Source organism: Pagrus major, chromosome 23 (genome assembly GCF_040436345.1).
Source record: "Pagrus major chromosome 23, Pma_NU_1.0".
NCBI lineage: Eukaryota > Metazoa > Chordata > Actinopteri > Spariformes > Sparidae > Pagrus > Pagrus major.
The window spans coordinates 5,139,251-5,161,001 of NC_133237.1; the positions used below are offsets into that span (position 1 = coordinate 5,139,251).

A 21,751-nucleotide genomic window follows, 5' to 3' on the forward strand; every position below is an offset into this window, starting at 1 on the left:
TATCACAAATATTTCCAACATTGTTCAAACCCAGAAGAATCCATAAGTTACTGAAGATAATGCTGCATTTCATTTGGTCGCCTGTCATGGTAACATCCAGGACAGAGTCATAGGGGGAGGAAGGAAGATGGCAAATGAGACTCGACATGACATGAGTCAAAAGTAAAACATTACCATGTCCATTTGTACCTGAGTCATGTCAGATGAGTTTTTATCAGCAGTGGTTGTTTGATGTTGTGTTCACAACCAGCGAGTGTACATGCACTTTTTAATCCCAAATGTTAAAAAGTAATCTCTCAGCTCTCCTTCCATTGTAAGTGGCTCCAGATGAGAGCAGAATCCAACATGAATCCAGATGTTTACTCCTCCAGAAGGTCTGGCTCTGCAGCTGACTCTCTCCTTCAGCATTTAAATGTAGTGTGACTAACTGAATGAAATTGGATTAATGATTTAATTAAATGACTTATTTATTTAATTTAATGAAAATTGTTTCAGGAAAACAAATTACAGGCAACAGACAAAACAATGGCAAAAGGTTTACTATGTTAGAAAGTTTGTTGCAACTTCAGTGTCATTGTAGAAAGGATTGTTCTCCGAACCATGACAACAGCATCATTTTGCACCGTTTCTGGTGATTATACATTAATAACAACAGAATTATAAATATTATATTCCAATCCTACACACTGGACATTTAAGAGAAATAGTGGGAGAGGAGGAATATTGCAACATGTTCTCATCCCCGGTCATCAAATGTCTACACTGCTTTATCAACCAACCCACTCTGATATATCTGTAAACAAGCAATAGCAAAAGGCATTTACACAGACAGACCCCAAAAAGGGCTTTAATCCCTGTCCTTTTGCCCTCTGACTCAACAAGTGCCCCCTTGGATGGTGTCAATTGTATTAGGCTAATTTTGTTATTATTATTATTATTATTATTATTATTATTATTGTATATCAGTGGCACTGAACAATGTTGGTACCAATCTAGTGTTAGAAAACGCTTCTACTTTCATCAGAAGCAGGTCTTACACAGAGTGATGTGTACTTTGATATTTTCCTTATTTGACAGTCGGCCCAGACACATACCTTTCCTTTATCGAATGTTAGGCCTGCTTGTTTCACACCGATATTCTCCAGACAGTAGAAACATCAAAGATAACCCATATAAAATATCAGAAGTAATATATGAATTTGAGTCTGTACTGCGTTAGCTCAAGGGTTTACGGTATCTGTCCTCCACAGCTGCCTGCAGAATGTATGTTAACCTTATGTTATGATGAATTATTTAATACAGCCATCTGAATGTAGCAAATCTGATATATCATTGCATCTTGTTTGAGGAAGTGATGCGCATTTTCATAGAGCAGAGTGCAATTTAAGTGAGAATTTAATGAATTCAATTATTTATTTAAACTATTGAAGTTTGTTGCAACTTCATTGTCATTGTAAGAATGATTGCATCCAAAATATGACAGCAGCCTCATTGAAAAACATGAAAAATATGGTGACCCGTCATTTACCATCTCCAGAAATGTGAATTCAGTAAAACATACTTACTACTACTCACCCAGTATGAAGACAGACAGATGGATATGGATAATATGGATGATATAATCTCGCTGCTGGTATTTTGCAGGAGAAGCAATAGTGAAGAAGTGATTTTTATGCTCTACCATTTTATGACTGTTTAGAGAACACTTTCAAATAAAAATAATAAATAAAATTATTCTTGACTTGCAGTAAAGTCTGTATTCATGATCAAGCCCCAACCAGCTTGTGGTCCCTTCTGCACCCTCTGAGCCCTTTAAGTTGATAAAACTGTCTTGATACACATACCCATGTGTAGAAACAGTGCATTAATGATTAATATTTATTAGTATAGTTGCAAAACACGGAACCTTGATGCCCTTCGGACTTTTCTCTCTCTCTTTATCATTCTCTCTATACTTCCAGTGGCAGCAGGTATTCACCATGAAAAGGTATTGTGCACAACATTTTACAATTCATAGTATATCTGTCTTTAACTATTTTAATATATAGTAGAGGGTATTGATTTTATTAGTGTTTGTTTCCTCAAACATATTCATTTTTTCTCTTATAGTGTAGATAATGTGGTTACAGTTCAACAAATAGACACTTTTATCTTTATTCTGTCATAAAAACTGTCATTTAATTGTTTTAAATGTGTAATATTAGATACTGATTTTTATTTTAATACTTTTATGAAGTTATTGTACGTTGGCTGTTTTGATTTTGATGTTTGATCCTCTCTCACGGCTGTCATTTCAAGGTGACTACAACTACACAGAAGCAAGCTTGACCTTTTCAGAGCCACCATTCAAGCCTACAGCTGGTCAGTATTCAATACTAAAGATTTTAAGTGTTCCCTTAATTTAGCAAAAAAGTGGGCTATGTTATTTCAAACTAAGACTATAAGTTAGAATATGCAATTTTCACCATTCTTTTGTAAAGTGTCTTTATAGACTCACAACTTTATGGGAGTACAATATTAAAATCGATCAAATAAATGTTAACAAGTTTAGTTTATATTATGTAATGTTTAATACATTAATACCAGTGTTGGTTAGTGTGCCCAAACTGTAGTATGGCTTTAATAGTACATAGCATACTTCCGTGTATGAACTGATGTTAATGATTGCACCCTTATGTTAAACTGTTACCAAGGTTTATTGGTATTGCAGTGAAAGGAAACCATGGCAACACCTGCAGAGCTGCTGGCAACCTTAGAGGATTTGGCAGATGAAGAGTTTAAAAAGTTCAAATGGTTCCTGCAGCAGGCTGACATCTTAGAGGGCTTCCCAGCAATTCCAAGGAGCCTTTTAGTGAATGCAGACAGGATGGACACAGTGGATGAAATCACTGACACCTATGACAAAAATGCAGTGGAGGTGACCATCAAAGTTTTGAAGATGATCAAAAAGAATGATTTGGTGCAACGTTTATCAAATATCAACTCAACATCCAAAGGTAAGTACACTTATAATAAATAAATCTCATGGCCACGCCTCATTAAATTGTGGCCATGCATTATTATATTTTTTTCAAATGTCACCAGAAGAAGAGAGTTACATATCGTAGTGTTATGAATTACACTGGGTAATGAGCTGTGACCATGATTAAGATATACAACTTGCATCATCCATGAAATATCACTGCTCTACTGCTGTGTTAGTCAACGGGACCCTTTAAACACAGTTAAACAGATCAAATAACATTGAACATTTTGGAGAACAAACATTTGTTGCTGGGGAGGTGCCCGCATATGGTATTCTTTGTTGGAAGTCTGTATTTGTATTTTGAGTACAATTCTGTGTCCCACTGACAAAAATGCACCGGAGCCAATATTGATGAAATTGATTTATTACTTTTTATTTTTGCATTGCCCCATTTTTCATTCAAACTTAAGTCTGTCGCCTATTTCTACTGCGAAATGCTCACAGTTCTTGGCAAGAATCGACCTGAAAATGACCTGTAGACGGTCATATTGACATCACGCCAGCACTTCACTACAGTTTTAATGTCTGTATGTGTAGAATATGTCACAGACATGAAGAGAATACACACAACAGGTGAGGGGTAGTTTTTTCCTCTGCACTCTCTTTCTTCACTTTCACCTTTCTTACACATTCTCTCCCTCCCTCCAGCTTTCTTGCTCTTTTGAAGGGGATAAAGGATAATCATCATATTTATTGATAATTATCATAAGTGACCTCTGTGTAAACAGATAGGGCAGGCAGGAGCCGCGCTGCGGCAGCAACCCAGCCTATGTGAACGCAAACACACGAGTGAGCAGCAGCAGTTCAGCAACGCAGCCACCACACAATGCACAGGCATCCAGTGTGTCCAGCCCGTTAAGGCTCATGTCTTCCACTTCCACCTCTGTGTTGACAGAGACAGTATCCTCAGACCAGCTATTAGCAGTAACTATGCAAGTGCAGTGACAAAGACATGATCTCTCACGTACTTCCAACTGGTTAGCCCCACCACTCATAATCAGTAGAGGCATAAGCAGGTGTCAGTGGCAACTTAAGGTGCTGACAAGAATTTCCTTGCACCATCCAGGCACCTCAGTTATATGTCATCTGACTTAATAGCTGGAGCTTATCTTTTTTTTATTAAGCATGTGCCCCATGTACAGAGGCTGAATCTGTGCCACAGTGGCCCAGGGTTCCAATCTGACCTTTGGCCTCTTGCTACATGTCATTCCCCTTTCTCTCATCCCATTTCCTGTCATCCTCTAAAGCTATCCTTTAAAATATGTCCTTCCATGTTCCCTGCACCATTGGTACTAGTTGGCCCCTGCTGGTGGCTTTTTGGCCGATTGAGTATGTTGAATCAGCAGCATAACCCATCAGAATAGAAATCACTCTGATTGGCTGTTCAGTGTGTCTGGGCCCTTAAGGATGTAAGCCCATGGCTCCAATTACAGTAAGTTACAAGACTATGAGTTAAGCAAGATGACACTCCCAGGTAACTCCTATCCTATGGGGCACGAGGCCTCAACAAACTCCATACATTGTGTCTTTGGCTAAATGTTGGGAATACAAATGTGAATATACAGTATGTCAGTGTTGTCACGATTGTGTCCATTTATCTGGAAATATTATATTACTCCATTTGTATATATGTTGTTTCTTCTTTCAGAGGCTCTCACTGATTGCCAGCGCAAACTCAAGTTCAACCTGAGGAAAAAGTTTCAGCATTTGTTTGTGAAAGCCACAAAATCTGGGAAGCAGATGTTGATGAATGAGATTTACACTGAGCTCCATATCACAGATGAAAATGTGGAACACACTGTCAATATAGGAGACTTACTTGAACTCTTACCTGGTCAAGATGGATCACTTAGAACATTAATGTTGAAAGGAGTGTCTGGTATTGGGAAAACAGTCACAACACAGAAGTTTGCCCTGGATTGGGCTGAAGACAAAGTTAACAACAATACACAGTTCATATTTCCATTCACTTTCCGCGAGTTGAATTTGCTTAAGGGGGATAAATACAGCTGGGTGGAACTTCTTCATCACTTCTTTGCTGAAACCAAAGGAGCAGGAACATGCAGTTTCGATAAATTCCCGACTATGTTCATTCTTGATGGTCTGGATGAGTGTCAACTTGCTTTGGACTTCCACAACAACGAGATCCTGACTGATATCACTGACTCAGCTTCAGTGGACGTGCTGCTGACAAACCTCATCATGGGGAAACTGTTCCCTTCTGCCTGCGTCTGGATAACCACAACTCCTGAGGCAGCTGGTCGAATCCCTCGACAGTCCATTAAAAAGGTGACAGAGGTGAGAGGGTTCACTGATCCAAAGAAGGAAGAGTACATCAGGAAGAGATTCAGGAATAAGGAACTGGCCAGCAGAATCATCTCCCACATGAAGACATCACAAAGCCTTCACATCATGTGCCACATCCCAGTCTTCTGTTGGATCACTGCGACAGTTCTGGAGGATGTGTTGAAAACAGATGACAGAGGAGAGCTGCCCAAGACTCTGACTGACATGTACACACACTTCCTGGTAGTTCAGTCCAAACTGGCAAATGTCAAAGATCATGGAAGAGCTGAGACAGATCCGATCTGGAACACAGAAACCAGCACGATGATTCTGTCCCTGGGGAAACTGGCTTTTGAGCAGCTGCAGAAAGGAAACCTGATCTTCTATGAAGCAGATCTAGTGGAGTGTGGCATTGACATTAGGGCCGCTTCTGAGTACTCAGAAGTAATCTCAGAGATATTCAAAGACGATCATGGGCTGAACCAGGACAGACGTTTCTTCTTTGTCCATTTGAGCTTCCAGGTGTTCCTGGCTGCTGTTCATGTCATAGTGTCATTCATCAACTCAGGTATCAACCTCTTGTCTGAAGAACAATCAACCTCCAAACAGTCTGTGCTCATCACAGAGCAATCAGCAGTAAACCAACTCTACCAGTCAGCAGTCAGCAAGACTTTACAGAGTTCAAATGGACACCTGGACTTGTTCCTCTGCTTTCTCAGTGGTCTCTCACGACAGAATAATCAAGAACTACTCCAAGACCTATTGAAACAATCAGGAAGTAGCCTACAGAGCAATCAAGACACAGTCCAGTACATCAAAAAGAAGATCAGGGAGAATCCCTGCCCAGAGCGATGCATCAACCTGTTTCACTGTCTGAATGAGCTGAAGGATCAGTCTCTAGTTGAGGAGATCCAACAGTACCTCAGTTCAGGATGTTTGTCCTCAGACAAACTGTCTCCAGCTCAGTGGTCAGCTCTGGTCTTCATCTTACTGTCATCAGAGAATGAGTTTGAGGTGTTCGACCTGAAAAAATTCTCTGCTTCAGAGGAAGGTTTTCCGAGATTGCTGCCAGTGGTTCAGGCTTCCCGTCGAGCTATGTGGGTTCACAACTTAGTACATATTAAATACTGTAATATTATGTTCTATGTTTAGGTTCTTGCTCATTCCTTGTTTGGTTTTGACATATTTAGGCTGAGTGGCTGTCACCTGTCTCAGAGAAGCTGTGAAGGTCTGGCCTCAGTTCTTGGCTCCAAGTCTTCTAATCTGAGAGAACTGGACCTGAGTTACACCGGTTTGGGAGATGTCCGTGAGCTCATAAGGGGGTTGAAGAATCCACAATGCAAACTGGAGACTTTCAGGTCTGTTTGCGTTATCGACATAATAACATCTTAATTCTGTTTGTTAAGGTTTTGTAGGTATATAACATATATTTTTACATTTCATAGACTTTTTAGCTATGATAGTGGTGTGCCTCTTAGGGTAGCAAAGACAGTTGGTTAGTCCACCACCTTCGTCCAAATATATCATCTGAAATATTTAATTGATTGCCGTGAAATATATAACAGGTATTCACCATCCTGAATGGACAAATCACTATTTAATCGGGATGGAACAATATACCGAATATTGCGATAAGAAAATGCTCAATACCGTCGCGGGACTCTGATGATAGCTAACAACCTGCCATGTGGCTATTTTGCTCGAAAAGTTCATGGATCTAACAAGGGAAATCAGTATGAATGCATTCTGTTATCTGTCCATGTCATTGAATTGTTCTGTGTGGTTGCAAGATCACATAATCCTGTGATCTCGCAAATTCAGCTGCTTTGCAAGGTGAGGAGCAGATAGCTATTTGAGTATGCCTAGAATTGTGAAGGCAGTGAAAGTCAGGGTCCTATATGTATATGTGTCTGTGTGTGTGAATGATTATGTAGGGTGGTAAGTCATCTGTCAAGTTGATTTGGTCATACTGTTCATGCCTCTCAGTGAAACTCTTGGATAAGCATAGGAGGCTTGTGCAGCTTGCCCCATTTTATTATGTACAGCGCAAGTCCTTATTCCTTCGAATGTCTACAATGAAGTCCAGAGTTTAAAGTTGGCATAAGACGGACTCACAATGGCTACACCTTTGGGAAATATGACAGGTTGAAATATACTGGAATTTTCCTTTGAGGGAGATCAACTCTTCCAGACTGCACTGAATAAAAAATTAAATCAAAACTTATTTTTAAAAATAATTGCCCATCTTCATCTTTTATTCTTCTTCAGGCTTTGTAACTTTGATCTGGGATCTTGGGGTTGTGAAGCTCTGTCTTCAGTCCTCAGTTGCCAGTCCTCCAGTCTTAGAAGGCTGGACCTTACTAACAACAATCTGGAGGATTCAGGAGTGAAGCTGCTCTCTGTGGGATTGGAGAGTCCACACTGTAGACTGGAATCCCTCAGGTCAGCCAACCCTATGACTAACCACTTAAATGTGTTGGAAGTGTGACAGTACCTAGTACTAGTTGTTTATGCAAATACAGACACCTAGATTATGTCTCATTAAATAGAAACACAGCATTTTAAAATTTGATATTTGTCTCTAACACTTTTTTAGATTGATCGGCTGTTCACTGACATGGAAATGCTGCGATGCTGTGGCCTTTTTCCTTTACTCCCAGTCCTCTTGTCTGAAACAGCTGGACCTAAGTATGAACAGACTGCAGGATTCAGGACTGCAGGTGTTCAGTGCTGGACTGGAGAGTCCACACTGTAAACTGGAAACTCTCAGGTCAGCAGGTCTCTGATAAAGCTTCTCACTTGGCTGCCATGTTGAAAATGGATGTGAGGAGGATGGAGAGAGACTCAGGCACTAAGATGCATGTGCAGCCATCCCAGCTCCTAAACAAAGAATGGTGTACAGTCATGTAGAGTGTGACGTCATTTTCTGCTCAGGAAGCAATACCAAACGGTTGTTTGTTTGTCTTTTTTTACATTTTTTTATTGACACCATTCATTCAATAAAGGTACTCAAGTGTAAGTAACAAAACAATTGGGTCAATAGGGATTTGATGGCCAATCATATCAGATATTACTGAGGTTGTTTCATCCCAAAATTCATGCACCTTTTCACATTCCTGGACCATATGTAAGAAAGTTCCAATTTGTTCAGGCTGGCAGAAAGAGCAGTAGGGGTTGGGAATGGCTTAAGTGATGTATCAGAGGTCAAATCCTCTTCCCATTTTCTAACTTATTGGAGGTTCTCCTACAGATGCATCTGTTTGATTGGCATAAATCCTAGACATTAGTCCTCTGCAAGGGGAATCCGAGATCCAATTAATGACTGGGTATGCCTCGGTACCTTTCCCCCGTGAAACTCCTGGACATCAAAACGAGCTCTCAAGCCCTCAAAGCTTAATAGACTGAGTTTGACCATATGTGCTGAAGAGTACAAATACCTCTCTCACTCCATTGCTTAGAAAAGGAAGGGCTTATTTCCACGTAGTAAATGCATGTTGTGCCATATTGGAGTCTGGAGATGCCACTTATTGGTATAATGTAAATGGTCCTCCACTCGTCTGAAGTTGGCGATTGCATTGGTGATGATAGGCCCAAAGGAAGGTTTTGAATGCAGTCCATTAGTTGAAACCACGGCAGTGGGATTTGCATATAAAACAAGAACCATATCATGAAATTTAGTCCCACGACCAAGTGTCTCCATTGATTGCCAAAGATATTTCCACTCTAGCCGATTAATTCAGTTTGATTAAACCATCTCGTGTTGATTGCCCTAAGTGACTGTTCTAAAGATAGACACTGTTTTTCCAATTCAACAAATTTTGCTTCTCTGCTCTTTTTCAAATAGACAGCAAATGAGGACGTGAAATCCGTGATGAACCCTTAAGTTGCTTGCCACACAAAAGAGGGTCACTGGCACTGGCTCAGTCTCTGACCCTTGAACTGTCTCGGTTCAAGTCTAATACTGCATTCATAGTCCCCCCTATAATTATCCAATCCAATCCAATCCACTTTATTTATATAGCATGATTTTAACAAACACAGGATTTTCCAAAGTGCTGCACAACAAGATAAAACACAATAAATATGTGGCAAGAGGAGGGTAGAAAAAGGTGTGTGTACCAACAACGCCACCTGGGGAGTTGCGCCCCAGGAAATAGTTATAATAATTTTAATGTAATAATTTTTGTAAGGTCACGCAAGGTCCAAAATTACCACAGGGCAAGAGACTGTTATAGGAAATATATACAGAAATACTTTATTTTGCAAATCAATAAAATTCACAAATTAACAACTGTTGCACGTCATGAAACCACTTGGGCCAAGGGAGGGGGAATGAATGGATAAGTGGACGGAGCTGAGGCTTACCACGGCGGCCCAGAACCAAAATCAAGGGAGGAGGAAAAAACTAAATCAGAACACCCGTGGCACTGCACACACACGCAACTGAGGATCTGTGAGGAAAACCCACCACCAGGGGTTGGGTCGCCGCCTTGGGCCCACAGCGCCTGTCCACAAACAGAGAGGGAAAAATGAAAACGGCTTCAGTGATTAACCACACACACACACGCACACACGCACACACACGCGCACACACGCACACACACGCACACGCACACAGTAATAAAAGAACTGAAACCAAAATACCAATACACATAATAAACTACAAACATACAAGATAAATCACATTAACAAAGTAATTGATAAATCAATAGTCTTTAGTGGCAATTCCGATTCCAGGCGCGAGCTCAATGAAAAGCGCAATGGCCACGGGCAGTCAACCGGGCCACACAGCGCCGCGCAACCCAAGGACGAAAACAGGTCCAGAAGAGGCCACAACGGGTCAATGAGACCAGAGCAGAGCCAAAACAGCAGTGCAGTCCAGGAAACTGCAGCAGTGGGTTAAGCTACTTCGGCCTCACCGGCACAGCATCACAGAGGACGAGAGGAGGGATACTCCAGGCTGCAGCATAAAATCATTACAATCAGCCAGAAGCGGAGCAACAGATTATAAAAGAAAAAGGCGGACAACGCCAACTTACCACACGGAGGCACAATCACACCCAGAGGGGCTACCAGCGGGACAACCCGGCCCCACGCCACCACAGTCTGTGCAGAGAGAAGACTGTCACCATTACGCATTTCGGCACATTGAATGGGAGAAAGAAGCAACTGTGCGCTTTACCTGTGCGCTGCGGGAGGAAACGCGCACCGCAACAGCAGGTGCGCCAAGAAGCACGACAGCACCAAACCACAGCCACGCCACCCAAGCTTCACCACGGAAGGCCACAGCCACTACCAGGGACCAGCGGATCCGGAAAAGGAGAGAGAGAGGCGCGCCAGGTATGGACACTCTATATAGCGGCGCGGTGCCGCCCATCAATCAGTGCTCCCAATAGCACAACACAGCGCCCTGCTGCGAGAGGGGGTACACAGTGCTCCGGCCACAAATAGATAACACAATAGAAGCACAATAAAAAGATAAAATTAATAAGATAAAATAAAATAAAATAAAATAAAATGCACTGCCCGCACAAGATAAAAATATGCACATATACACATAAAATCATAAAATCAACACCCTACATGGTGTCAAAAGCCAAAGAAAAGAGGTGGGTTTTAAGAAGAGTTTTAAAATGAGACAGTGAGGAGGCCTGTCTATTGTGCAGCGGCAATCCATTCCAAAGTTTTGGAGCTGCAACGGCATATGCTCACTCCCCTCTGAGCTTAAGCCTAGCTTTAGGCACTGTCAGGAGCAGCTGATCAGCTGACCTGAGAGAGCGGCTGGGAGTGTAGGGGTGCAGCAGCTCAGAGACATAAGGTGGGGCAAGGCCATTTAAGGCTTTAAAAGCAAATAAAATAATTTTAAAATGAATCCTTAAATGGACAGGCAGCCAGTGGAGTGAAGCTAAAATAGGTGAAATGTGCTCATACTTGCTTGTGCCCGTTAAAAGACGTGCAGCAGCATTTTGTACCAGTTGAAGACAAGCAATGGAGGACCCACTACCCCCCATATAAAGTGCATTACAGTAATCCAGCCGAGTGGTCACAAAGGCGTGGATTACTGTCTCAAAGTGCTGTCTCTGAAGGACTGGTTTAATTTTTGCCAGCTGCCTCAACTGGAAAAAGCTGGACTTCACCATAGCTTTAATCTGGCTGTCAAATATAAGGTCAGCATCCACTTTTACCCCCAGATTGTTCACAATTGGCTTGTGATACTGTGCCAAAGAACCCAGATCGACTAGGGGGGTCACAGAAGTGCCACCAAAGACCATGACTTCTGTCTTTTTTTCACTAAAATTTACAACATTTAAAGACATCCAAGCTTTAAGGTTGTGTAAACACTTTAGCAGTGGCTTAACAGAGTAGGAGTCAGACTTTTTAAAGGGGACATAGATCTGGCTGTCATCTGCATAACAGTGAAAAGAAATGCCATGTTTCCTGAGAATGGAACCAAGATGGATTAGATAAAATAAAAGAGGGTGAAGCACAGAGCCTTGTGGGACCCCACATGAGAGAGGAGCAGTGGAGGACACAGAGTCATCAAGGCTGACATAGAAAGTCTGATGTGACAGGTAGGACCTGAACCATTTAAGTGCTGTGCCACTGATGCCCACCCACTGCTCCAAACGAGCAATCAGGATTTCATGGTCCACTGTATCAAATGCTGCAGTCAAATCTAAAAGTACAAGGCCAACACAGTGACCAGAGTCAGTAGCTAAAAAGATATCGTTAAAAACTCTTAAAAGTGCTGATTCTGTGCTGTGCAATGTTTTAAAACCAGATTGGAAGATCTCAAGAATATTTTGTTCATTTAAAAAGTCCATGAGCTGAGAATAAACAATCCTCTCTAAGATTTTAGAAAAAAAAGGCACTTTAGAGATAGGCCTGAAATTTGCCAAAACAGTAGGATCCGGCCCAGGTTTTTTTTAACAAAGGCTGCACAACTGCATGTTTAAAATTTACAGGGACCACTCTAGAGGACAGACTGCTATTAATAACAGTATCATCCGGAGAACCTGAGGGCTTCAAATGACCAACAGTCTCCTGCACAAAGGACAGGGTCACAGGCTCAAACGTGTCCAAAACAGCAGAGCAGGGGACAGACAGTGAAGGATCAAAAGCAGGAGGCGAAATAAGTGCTCTGGTAGAAGTGACTTTATCAATGAAGAAGTGAAGAAAGTTTTCACACACAGCAGGGGAGGCCTCAATTCTGACAGTCTGTGGTGCATTCAGAGCCGACTTGATGACTTTAAACAACACACGAGGCTTGTGACAGTTTAACAGAACAATATCAGAAAAATATTTTCTTTTAGCCTCTTTCACAGTGGATTGGTAATGACGCCAGCAATCCCTCAACATTTGAAAAGACACTTGCAATTTGTCCTTTTTCCACATTCACTCAGCTCTACGACACTCCTGTCTGGCAGTGCGGGTTGTTTCATTCAGCCAAGGCTCTGGTTTAGTTTTATGCTGCCTGGTCTTTAAAGGAGCCGCAATGTCTATGGCAGTTTGACAGGTGTCTAGAAACCATGAGTTAAGAGCCTATGTATCCTCACACAATGACGCAGTTCTGACTGAAAACACCTGAGAAGTGAGCAGTAGTGGAAGGGTTAATAACTCTATAACTATTAAGGAATATTGGCAAAGTGATGACAATTCACTGGTTAGATACAGAAAGAAATCTGTATCAAACACTGAAGGTGCATAAACAGAAACAGAAGCAATTTTCTTGTCTCTTATAGTGGTACATATATAGGATATCCTGCCTGTTTGGTCTTTACTGGTTTAATCTTTTGTGATGGAGCATTTTGGATGAAGTAAAACAGTGCAGCCCTTTCTTTTAGTGTTTCGCTAGAGGAAGCGGCAATCTTATATTATTTATTATGTAAACGGTTAAGATCTATTATGCGTTAATGTGACTCTTGTTTGAGGGCCGTATCAATATTCTTCCTTCTTGAATAGTATTTGTTGTTTTATCAGTATTTTAAATATCACAAATTTGAGCCTTAAGATTTTTGTTTATAACTCCTTCCTCTTCAGGGTAAGCAGTTGTGACCTGTCAGGAAAAAGCTGTGAAGCTCTGGCCTCGGTTGTCACCCTCCAGACCTCCAGCTTGCGAGTGCTGGACTTGACTAACAACAACCTAGAGGATTCAGGAGCCAAGTTCCTTTCTGCGGGACTGCAGAGTCCACACTGTACCCTGGAATGTCTCAGGTCAGCAGAGTGACATGTGTGCTATCTTTAGAGACTGTGGTATCTTTTTTTAAAAAAAAGATTTTACAATGATATTTTAAATAGTTGTCAGTCTTTTATCATCATCATTAATTCTTATCCAGGTTGAGTCACTGTTTGCTGTCAGAGAGAAGCTGTGAAGCTCTGGCCTCAGCTCTCAGCTCTCAGCCCTCCAGTTTGAAAGAGTTGGACCTGAGTAACAACGACCTGCAGGATTCAGGAGTGAAGCTTCTTTCTGTCGGACTTGAGAGTCCTCAGTGTAGACTGGAAACTCTCAGGTTAGATTCCCATTGACACATAAAGCATCCCTCACATACATCACTGTTCATAAGTTTGGAATCACCTGTTACACTGATGTTTTTCTTCTTTTCTTCAATAATGGCTGTTTGAACATAGAAGAAAACTATAATTCAGACACCAAATGTACTCTACCTGGCCAACAGTCAGTAAAAGCCTGACCATCATATCATATCATATCATATCAGCTTTTTGGACATCTAATCCTAAAAAACAATTCAATATGTTCAATTCAATTCAGTTAAGGAGTCAGCTGAAAGATGACAAGGAACAAACATAAGTTGCCAAAACAACACTAAGGCCAGACATTGTGCTGATCTGTAAATAATTGTGCTGAAAGCCTCAAAGCAGGTCATTCTCATACGGGCTGGACACACTGGCTGCGTGAGCAGCGTGTGGCAGAACATCTGGCTATTCATTTCGGTATCCATGTTAACAGGTTAGAGCAGCCACATTGCCTGCATGACTGGCTTGTGTCCCCTGCGTGCCAAGCGAGGCTGCAGTGGCGCATCACCTAGAAATTAAGAGTCTGGCCTATTTTTACCACAACACGCATGCAGTTCTCGACAAAAATGGATCCGAAAATGACCTGTAGACAATCATATCAACATCACACCAGCGTCTTTTTTCTCTAGAATATGTCACAGACCTCAGGAATGATCACTGATGATGCGTATAGGTTAATCACAAGAGGATGCAAGCAACTTTTTGGCAAATTTGTTTACCAGTCCTAAGTGACCCTAGATCATTATTGAACCACAATGGTGGAATTAGGCTATAAATATTTCGGGAACCAGCTTTTCTTTGGGCCCTCTGCAGTTTACTCTGTGGTCAAATTGAACAGATATAAACACTAACCACTAACAGTGGTAATCCTAAATTAACCTATTTCTATTTTGAAGTTTTGAAGTTTTAAACAACATCCTCTGTTAAATCCAGCTGGTTATGGGCAGTATTGTCCTCATGACAGTGAAAGAGGGACCTGTTCCTGTTTGGATCTACATAGAATTTAATGCTCAATCGCATGCAGATACACATCAAGGCCACCTTCAGAAGGAAAGTGCCACTAAATGCTGTCAAATTACAGATATCTTCACACTAGGGGGCATGGTTGGTGTTTTAAATAAAGGAATACATAGCAGGGCTGCCTTCTGCATATCATATCACAACTACATTAACCAAAAAATTATGTGTGCAAAAAAAAAATAAATTCATTGTCTTAAAGCTGGGGTGGGTAAGACTGTAGAAAACAGCAAAAGCAAGGTAGTATGTTGCTGCCCCAGCAGTTCTTTTACTGGGTTCACTGTGCTTGTGGTACTCCGTTAGGGCCTGAACAACAGTTCTTTGGACCAGGGGCTGTGTGCTCAGTGCTACTAAGTTAGCAAGCTCCTGAAGAGGAGGCTGAGGGACTGTATACTGTGAGTGCAGCACATCGCTGTCATCGCCAACCATACACAACAACCTCATGTCTGACTCTCATGTAAGAAAACACAATATTATCATAATGAACGTAAACAACAAACAAGGCTATTATTAGTATTCACTGTTCTCAAGCTATTATGTTAGTACCTTCTCTGCCATTCTTGTGCCACTAGCTTGCTATAGCTTTAGCAATACATTGGTCTAGCCCTGAGGAACACTCCAGTCATACACAATAAGTGGAGAGTGCAAACGGTAGAGTACATGCATGCAGGGGAATATGTAAACAGGTAGACTGTCCATTTGTTTCATATAGGCTGAATAAGATGATTGAATGGGTTTATTAGAGTCCTGCAACTGCCAGAGTTGCTCATTTTTCTCTGTTGTTTGTCAGGGCATTTGGTTTACTGATTGCTGAGATGTTCTACAAATATAACAAAAATACTATTAGAATAACTTTCCAACCCTCATGTCGCCTCCATTTTCTTTGACCAGTGACTGGTGATTTGTCATATTCTTATTTAACTGCTGCTCATAGGTATCTTTGTCTCTTACTTCCCTTTTGATTGTCAGTCTTTATGAATCACAGTACAGCATTTGATTCTCCTTGTCCACATTTTTTGTTGTTGTTGTTGTTTTTGCAAACCATTAATACAATATAACCTATATTCACAAAGATGACTTTCTACAACCTCAAAGCATGAAAGACCATTCAAAAATGTGGTAAACAACAAATCACTAACTATGCATCAATGTTAATAGGCTGTCAGGCTGCCTGGTCACAGAGGAAGGCTGTTGTTCTCTGGCCTCAGCTCTGAGCTCCAACCCCTCCCATCTGAGAGAGCTGGACCTGAGCTACAATCATCCAGGAGACACAGGGGTGACACTCCTCTCTGCTGGACTGAAGGATCCACAGTGGAGACTGGACAATCTCAAGTATGTCTCAATGAGGGCGGATAGCTTACACCTGTTCTTAGATAGGGGCAGAGAAATATTGAAATATAATTCAGTTATTACATGTAACAATTATTACAAGTGATTTTAAATTGGGAAAATGATTGGAAACCACTGGACAAACCTTTGTGGAAAAAACTGTCAAATGGTAAAGTTATTGCTTATACTGTGACTTTGGTGAGAACATTGTTATTATAACTGATAGAAAGGTCTGCAACAACTTATATAATAAGACTCTGGGTTGTTTGGCATTAATTTGAATTCATGTTGGAAGATTTTTTTCTGATGAAGGATATGTAATGCTCTTAGTTATACAGTCACAGACAGTATTGTGGTTGCCCTAAAGTGCCAAACACAATAATATTGCAGCAAATACGAATATATGTAAGAAAACAACAAAACCATAAAACAGCATCTCAGAAAACACAACATCAAATTGAAAAAAAAAATAGTATGTTGTTATGTTTTTTGAAATGTTGTGTTTTCTGTTTTGCTGTTGTGTTTTAAGAAATGTTGTTGTGTTTTCTGTAATGTTGTTGTGTTTTGTGGAACGCTGTTTCTTAGTTGTCATTGTGTCTGCACCTCAGGGCCTCTGTAGATTTGTTTTTGATCCTTTTCCCATTCTTTCAGCGTGGACCATGGTGGAGAGCAGAGGTTACAACGTGGCCTGCAGAAGTGTACGTATTTTAGTGACTACCATTGACTGTATAAAGTATAGTATATAGTTTATATTGCACACAAACATACAATAAGACAAATGATGGTGTCTTCAATACATTCTGTTAAAGATAATACATTACAAGTTTTGTCTGTGGATTCATATGAAATATTAGCATATTGTCACATATATTACCAATGTATCTATTTTGGGTGATGACAGTTGGAAGTGACTGCTTTGTGCCTGTTCATAGCACAGCACTACACTATATGTGTATGTGTGCACTGTATATTGTTCACTAAACATTAGACTATAAGAAGCCTGTTCTGTTGCTTTATCGTGTCTTATTCTTTCCATCAGATGCCTGTGAACTCACACTGGACCCAAACACAGCACACAGACAGATTAAACTGTCTGAGGACAACAAGCAGTTGAAATTAGTGAGAGAGGAACAGTGTTATCACTTTCATCCAGAGAGATTTGATTGCTTCAAACAGGTGCTGTGTAGAAACAGTCTGACCGGTCGCTGTTACTGGGAAATTGATACTAAGGGAAAGTGTAATATGGCAGTGACTTACCGAGGAATCAGCAGGAGAGGAGATCGTGGAGACTGCAAATTTGGGGGGAATGACAAGTCCTGGAGTCTGGAGTTATACCATTCGTCTTATCTTTATCACAATAAAACAACAACATACCTGCGTCGTCCTAGCAAAAAGAGTAAGAAAGTAGCAGTGTATCTGGACTGGCCTGCTGGCTCTCTGTCCTTCTACACAGTCCACCCTGACAAACTGGAACATGTCGACACTTTCTACTCCAGATTCACTGAACCCCTTTACCTTGGGTTTGGCTTTAGTGGTGGTGATGACACTGACTATATTGTGCTTCCCTAGTCTCTCTGAGTCAGAAAGACAGTGAGAGCAGAATTCTGATATATTTCTGTTTTCTGCTATAAATCTATTGATTTAGGAATAAAATACCGACTTCAGGGTGACCTTTGAGGATATCAGGTTCGCATCATTCAGTAAATTAATACAGCTCCACTATAGCAAAGAAATAGTGACAGATGAGTCAGTGAGATAAAACACTGGATTAATTGCATGGAAAGATAAACTGAATCCATCACATAAATGGCAGACTCTGCCACTAACAATGAAAATTGCTACAGAGTGGTAGTTTCTGAATGTACATACATTACACGTTTAATTGCAAAAAAAAAAAGTAACCATAAACATTTTAAAAACTAGGGACCTTGCCACCTTTCTAGCTTCAAACAGTGGGGAGCTCATTTTCCTCTGAGAACGGCTTGTTTACTCAGCTACTGGAAAATATTAATATGAATATACATTTTAAAAAAGTTATTTTCATTTTTCATTATTTCTTCATTAATATTGAAAATATTCAAATAATGAGTTTGAATTTCTCCAAAACTACATAGTGCCCCTTTAAGTGTCAGAACTTTAAAATTGAAAGTGAGTGTGATTTAGGTAGAGTTGGGGCTGTAAGTAATATTACAGCACCGTTTGTGTTTTGTAAAACTACTTTAATAAGATAAAGCAGATAACTGAAGTCAATATATGAATGTGTTATTTAGATTGATAACTCGAAAGAAATTGTTGATTCTGTGTTCCTGCTGTTTGTCTTCAGTTATGGCATTGTACTGCTTTTAAAAAGATATGATATGTAATGACATGTAAGATTTCTGCAATAAAGTGTCTAAAAATAACTAGACCTTTGTTATATAATTTTAATATTTGTTGTGTACTTACATTATCACAAATGTTTCCAACATTGTTCAAACCCAGAAGAATCCATAAGTTACTGAAGATAATGCTGCATTTCATTTGGTCGCCTGTCACGGTAACGTCCAGGACAGAGTCATAAAGGGAGGAAGGAAGATGGCAAATGAGACTCAACATGACATGAGTCAAAAGTAAAACATTACCATGTCCATTTGTGCCTGAGTCATGTCAGATGAGTTTTTATCAGCAGTGGTTGTTTGATGTTGTGCTCACAACCAGTGAGTTGTGCAAGTTTGACTGTGGGATAATTTTTGTGTTTATTGGCCCCAAACAGCTAGATTACTGTACATGCACTTTTTAATCCCAAATGTTAAAAAGTAATCTCTCAGCTCTCCTTCCATTGTAAGTGGCTCCAGATGAGAGCAGAATCCAACATGAATCCAGATGTTTACTCCTCCAGAAGGTCTGGCTCTGCAGCTGACTCTCTCCTTCAGCATTTAAATGTAGTGTGACCAACTGAATGAAATTGGATTAATGATTTAATTGAATGACTTATTTATTTAATTTAATGAAAATTGTTTCAGGAAAACAAATTACAGGCAACAGACAAAACAATGGCAAAAGGTTTACTATGCTAGAAAGTTTGTTGCAACTTCAGTGTCATTGTAGAAATGATTGTTCTCCAAACCATGACAACAGCATCATTTTGCACCGTTTCTGGTGATTATACATTAATAACAACAGAATTATGAATATTATATTCCAATCCTACACACTGGACATTTAAGAGAAATAGTGGAAGAGGAGGAATATTGCAACATGTTCTCATCCCCGGTCATCAAATGTCTACACTGCTTTATCAACCAACCCACTCTGATATATCTGTAAACAAGCAATAGCAAAAGGCATTTACACAGACAGACCCCAAAAAGGGCTTTAATCCCTGTCCTTTTGCCCTCTGACTGAACAAGTGAATTCAGTCCAGAAAGAAAACATACTTGTCACCCAGTATAAAGACAGACAGGTAGATATGGATAATATGTATGATATAATTTTGCTGCTGGTATTTTGTGGGAGAAGCAGCAGTGGAGAAGGCTGTTCATTTGATTTTTATGCTCTACCATTTTATGACTATTTGGAGAAAACTTTCAAACAAAAAGAATAAATAAAATGATCCTTTCCTTGCAGTAAAGTCTGTTTTTATGATCAAGCCCCAACCAGCTCCAAGTGTCCCAGTGGCAGTGTGACTTCTACATTTGTCCTCATTCCTCACTTCTTGTTGTCCCTTCTGCACCCTCACATGTCAGCATGTGAGGGTGCAGACAACTCTGAATCCTCTGCATGTGAAGGAGGTGTCACATGCTGACTTGAAGCTATTTTTTTGTAAAACTGTTTTTACACTAGACAAGTGACAAAATAAAGTACACCGTGGATGCAGACTATTGTCCCATAATGCACAAAAGAAATGGAAGAGCTACTCATAGCTGGTAAAGATGCAAATGTCTGGTAAGTCCAATTGTTTTAAAGTTCATCTCCAACTACTGAACGAGTCGTTTGTAAAACTGACCAAAAAGTAATTTGTTCTCTTTAACTGTGTTTTCCAATCTGGTGTTAGTAAAGATTTTTGTAAAGACTAGATGTTTGCTGGCTATAATTTCAAGTAGAGTAAAGAATTGAAAGAATTATTTTTTTTTTCCCGTTTTCAAGAATGAGCAATGGGTCATCTTATGATGAAACCATAGGCAACAACATAACAGACAGACACCATTTCAATCAAAATCCTTACAGAGCAGTTTATTTTATAAAATGTTGTGATCAGGTTTATAAAAAAAAGAGCTTTACCACAAACTATCTGACACACAGAGAACCTGAGGCCAGAGAGCATCGTATCACAGATGTTCTGTTTAGATTCTAGGAGTAGTGTGCTCTGTACTTAAAGGGGATGTAGAGATAATAGTGCACAGAGGGAGTGGGGTGGATATAAAGGCACAAAGGCAAATTCTTGCAATAGGTCTCCTTCCCTTAAACGTTAATGAGCCATGCCTTGTGAAGGAAGTGAATGAAATGAATGAAGTGAAACTGGTTTGTACTGAATGCCGCAATATTTGGATAGTTTTGAATTGACTATAAGTTCATTGGAGGGCAGTGATGAAATATGTGGTTTTTCATATTTCATATTCATAATGGACAGCTATCAGTGACACTGTCAGCGAATGTAAAGTAATAAGTGGGATCTGGAGGCAAAGGGGCAGAAGAGGGGACACTGATTTGTCTGTGTTCAGGTGTAGAAAGTTGTGGGATCCAACAGTGTATATCAGTTGAGTGGGCCGTAATTGAAGCTAGACAACTTGGGTTGGAGGTTTTGAGTGGTAGCCTACATGAAGCTGATTCTTATCAGCATAACAGTCACTCAGTTTTGTCTGAGTCATGGGATTTTTGCTGTTGTTTTCATTTAGTTTCCATTTATTTCATAATTAATACTGGTAACCATAGGAGCCTTTTTGGACAAGTTGCCAGTAAGACATAGCCACTTGATAGAATGTGATTTCAACAATCAAAAATAAAACATTTTATTTATATATTTATTTAAATTAATTATTATATCAATTCTAAGTGTCAGAGTCAATTTTTATTGGTATCACATTGACATAAGATGCATCAAGTTGTATTAAAAAGAATTGGTTCTGTCTGAACTACAAAGCTGTGTTGACACCTGAGAATCTTCACTTGATTGTAATATCAGAAATCTGGTTGAACATTGATGATAAAAAGTTGTTTGACTGTTGACAGGTAATGGCGAGATGGGATTGATTATGGAGTCCAGCAACCTGTTGATCCTCAACAACCTCCTATACCAGCACGGTCTACCATATACACACTGGAGACCTTGGTACAGTATGTGTTAAATAAACTAGAACTGAGCTAGAAAAACAGAATCCTCATGTGAAAATTCAAATACAGTCACTGAAAATGACCTGCATAAGTCCTGGGACAGTAAATGTAATAAAAAAAGAATGAATGCAGTTGTCAGGCACGTGTGTGTATAAAGTTGAGTTGATGAGGTAAACATTTCAATATATTGTCTTGGGACTGTTTGGGATGGATAAATATATGTCAAAAAGGAATAGCAAATGATCACAT

At 40.1% G+C, this 21,751-nt stretch overlaps 1 protein-coding gene across 1 annotated transcript; it reads left to right on the top strand.

Annotated features, from left to right (window-relative positions):
* Window positions 1-2,298: 2,298 nt before the first annotated feature.
* On the top strand, window positions 2,299-18,594 carry LOC141018936 (NACHT, LRR and PYD domains-containing protein 3-like). The gene is made up of 11 exons (XM_073493688.1): window positions 2,299-2,361; window positions 2,694-2,996; window positions 4,674-6,408; window positions 6,502-6,669; window positions 7,580-7,753; window positions 7,908-8,081; window positions 13,352-13,525; window positions 13,648-13,821; window positions 16,022-16,195; window positions 16,844-16,890; window positions 17,232-18,594. Exons 2-11 carry the CDS (start codon window positions 2,723-2,725, stop codon window positions 17,759-17,761), a joined length of 3,624 nt encoding a protein of 1,207 aa, XP_073349789.1. The 5' UTR covers window positions 2,299-2,361; window positions 2,694-2,722; the 3' UTR covers window positions 17,762-18,594.
* The last annotated feature ends 3,157 nt before the right edge of the window (window positions 18,595-21,751 follow it).

Excerpts from the sequence above, each read along its gene's own strand:
- LOC141018936 (XM_073493688.1), top strand. The coding sequence starts at position 2,723 with ATGGCAACACCTGCAGAGCTGCTGGCAACCTTAGAGGATTTGGCAGAT. Across the intron at positions 6,409-6,501 it reads CAGGCTTCCCGTCGAGCTAT|GCTGAGTGGCTGTCACCTGT; the intron begins GTGGGTTCACAA and ends TGACATATTTAG. Across the intron at positions 13,526-13,647 it reads TGTACCCTGGAATGTCTCAG|GTTGAGTCACTGTTTGCTGT; the intron begins GTCAGCAGAGTG and ends ATTCTTATCCAG.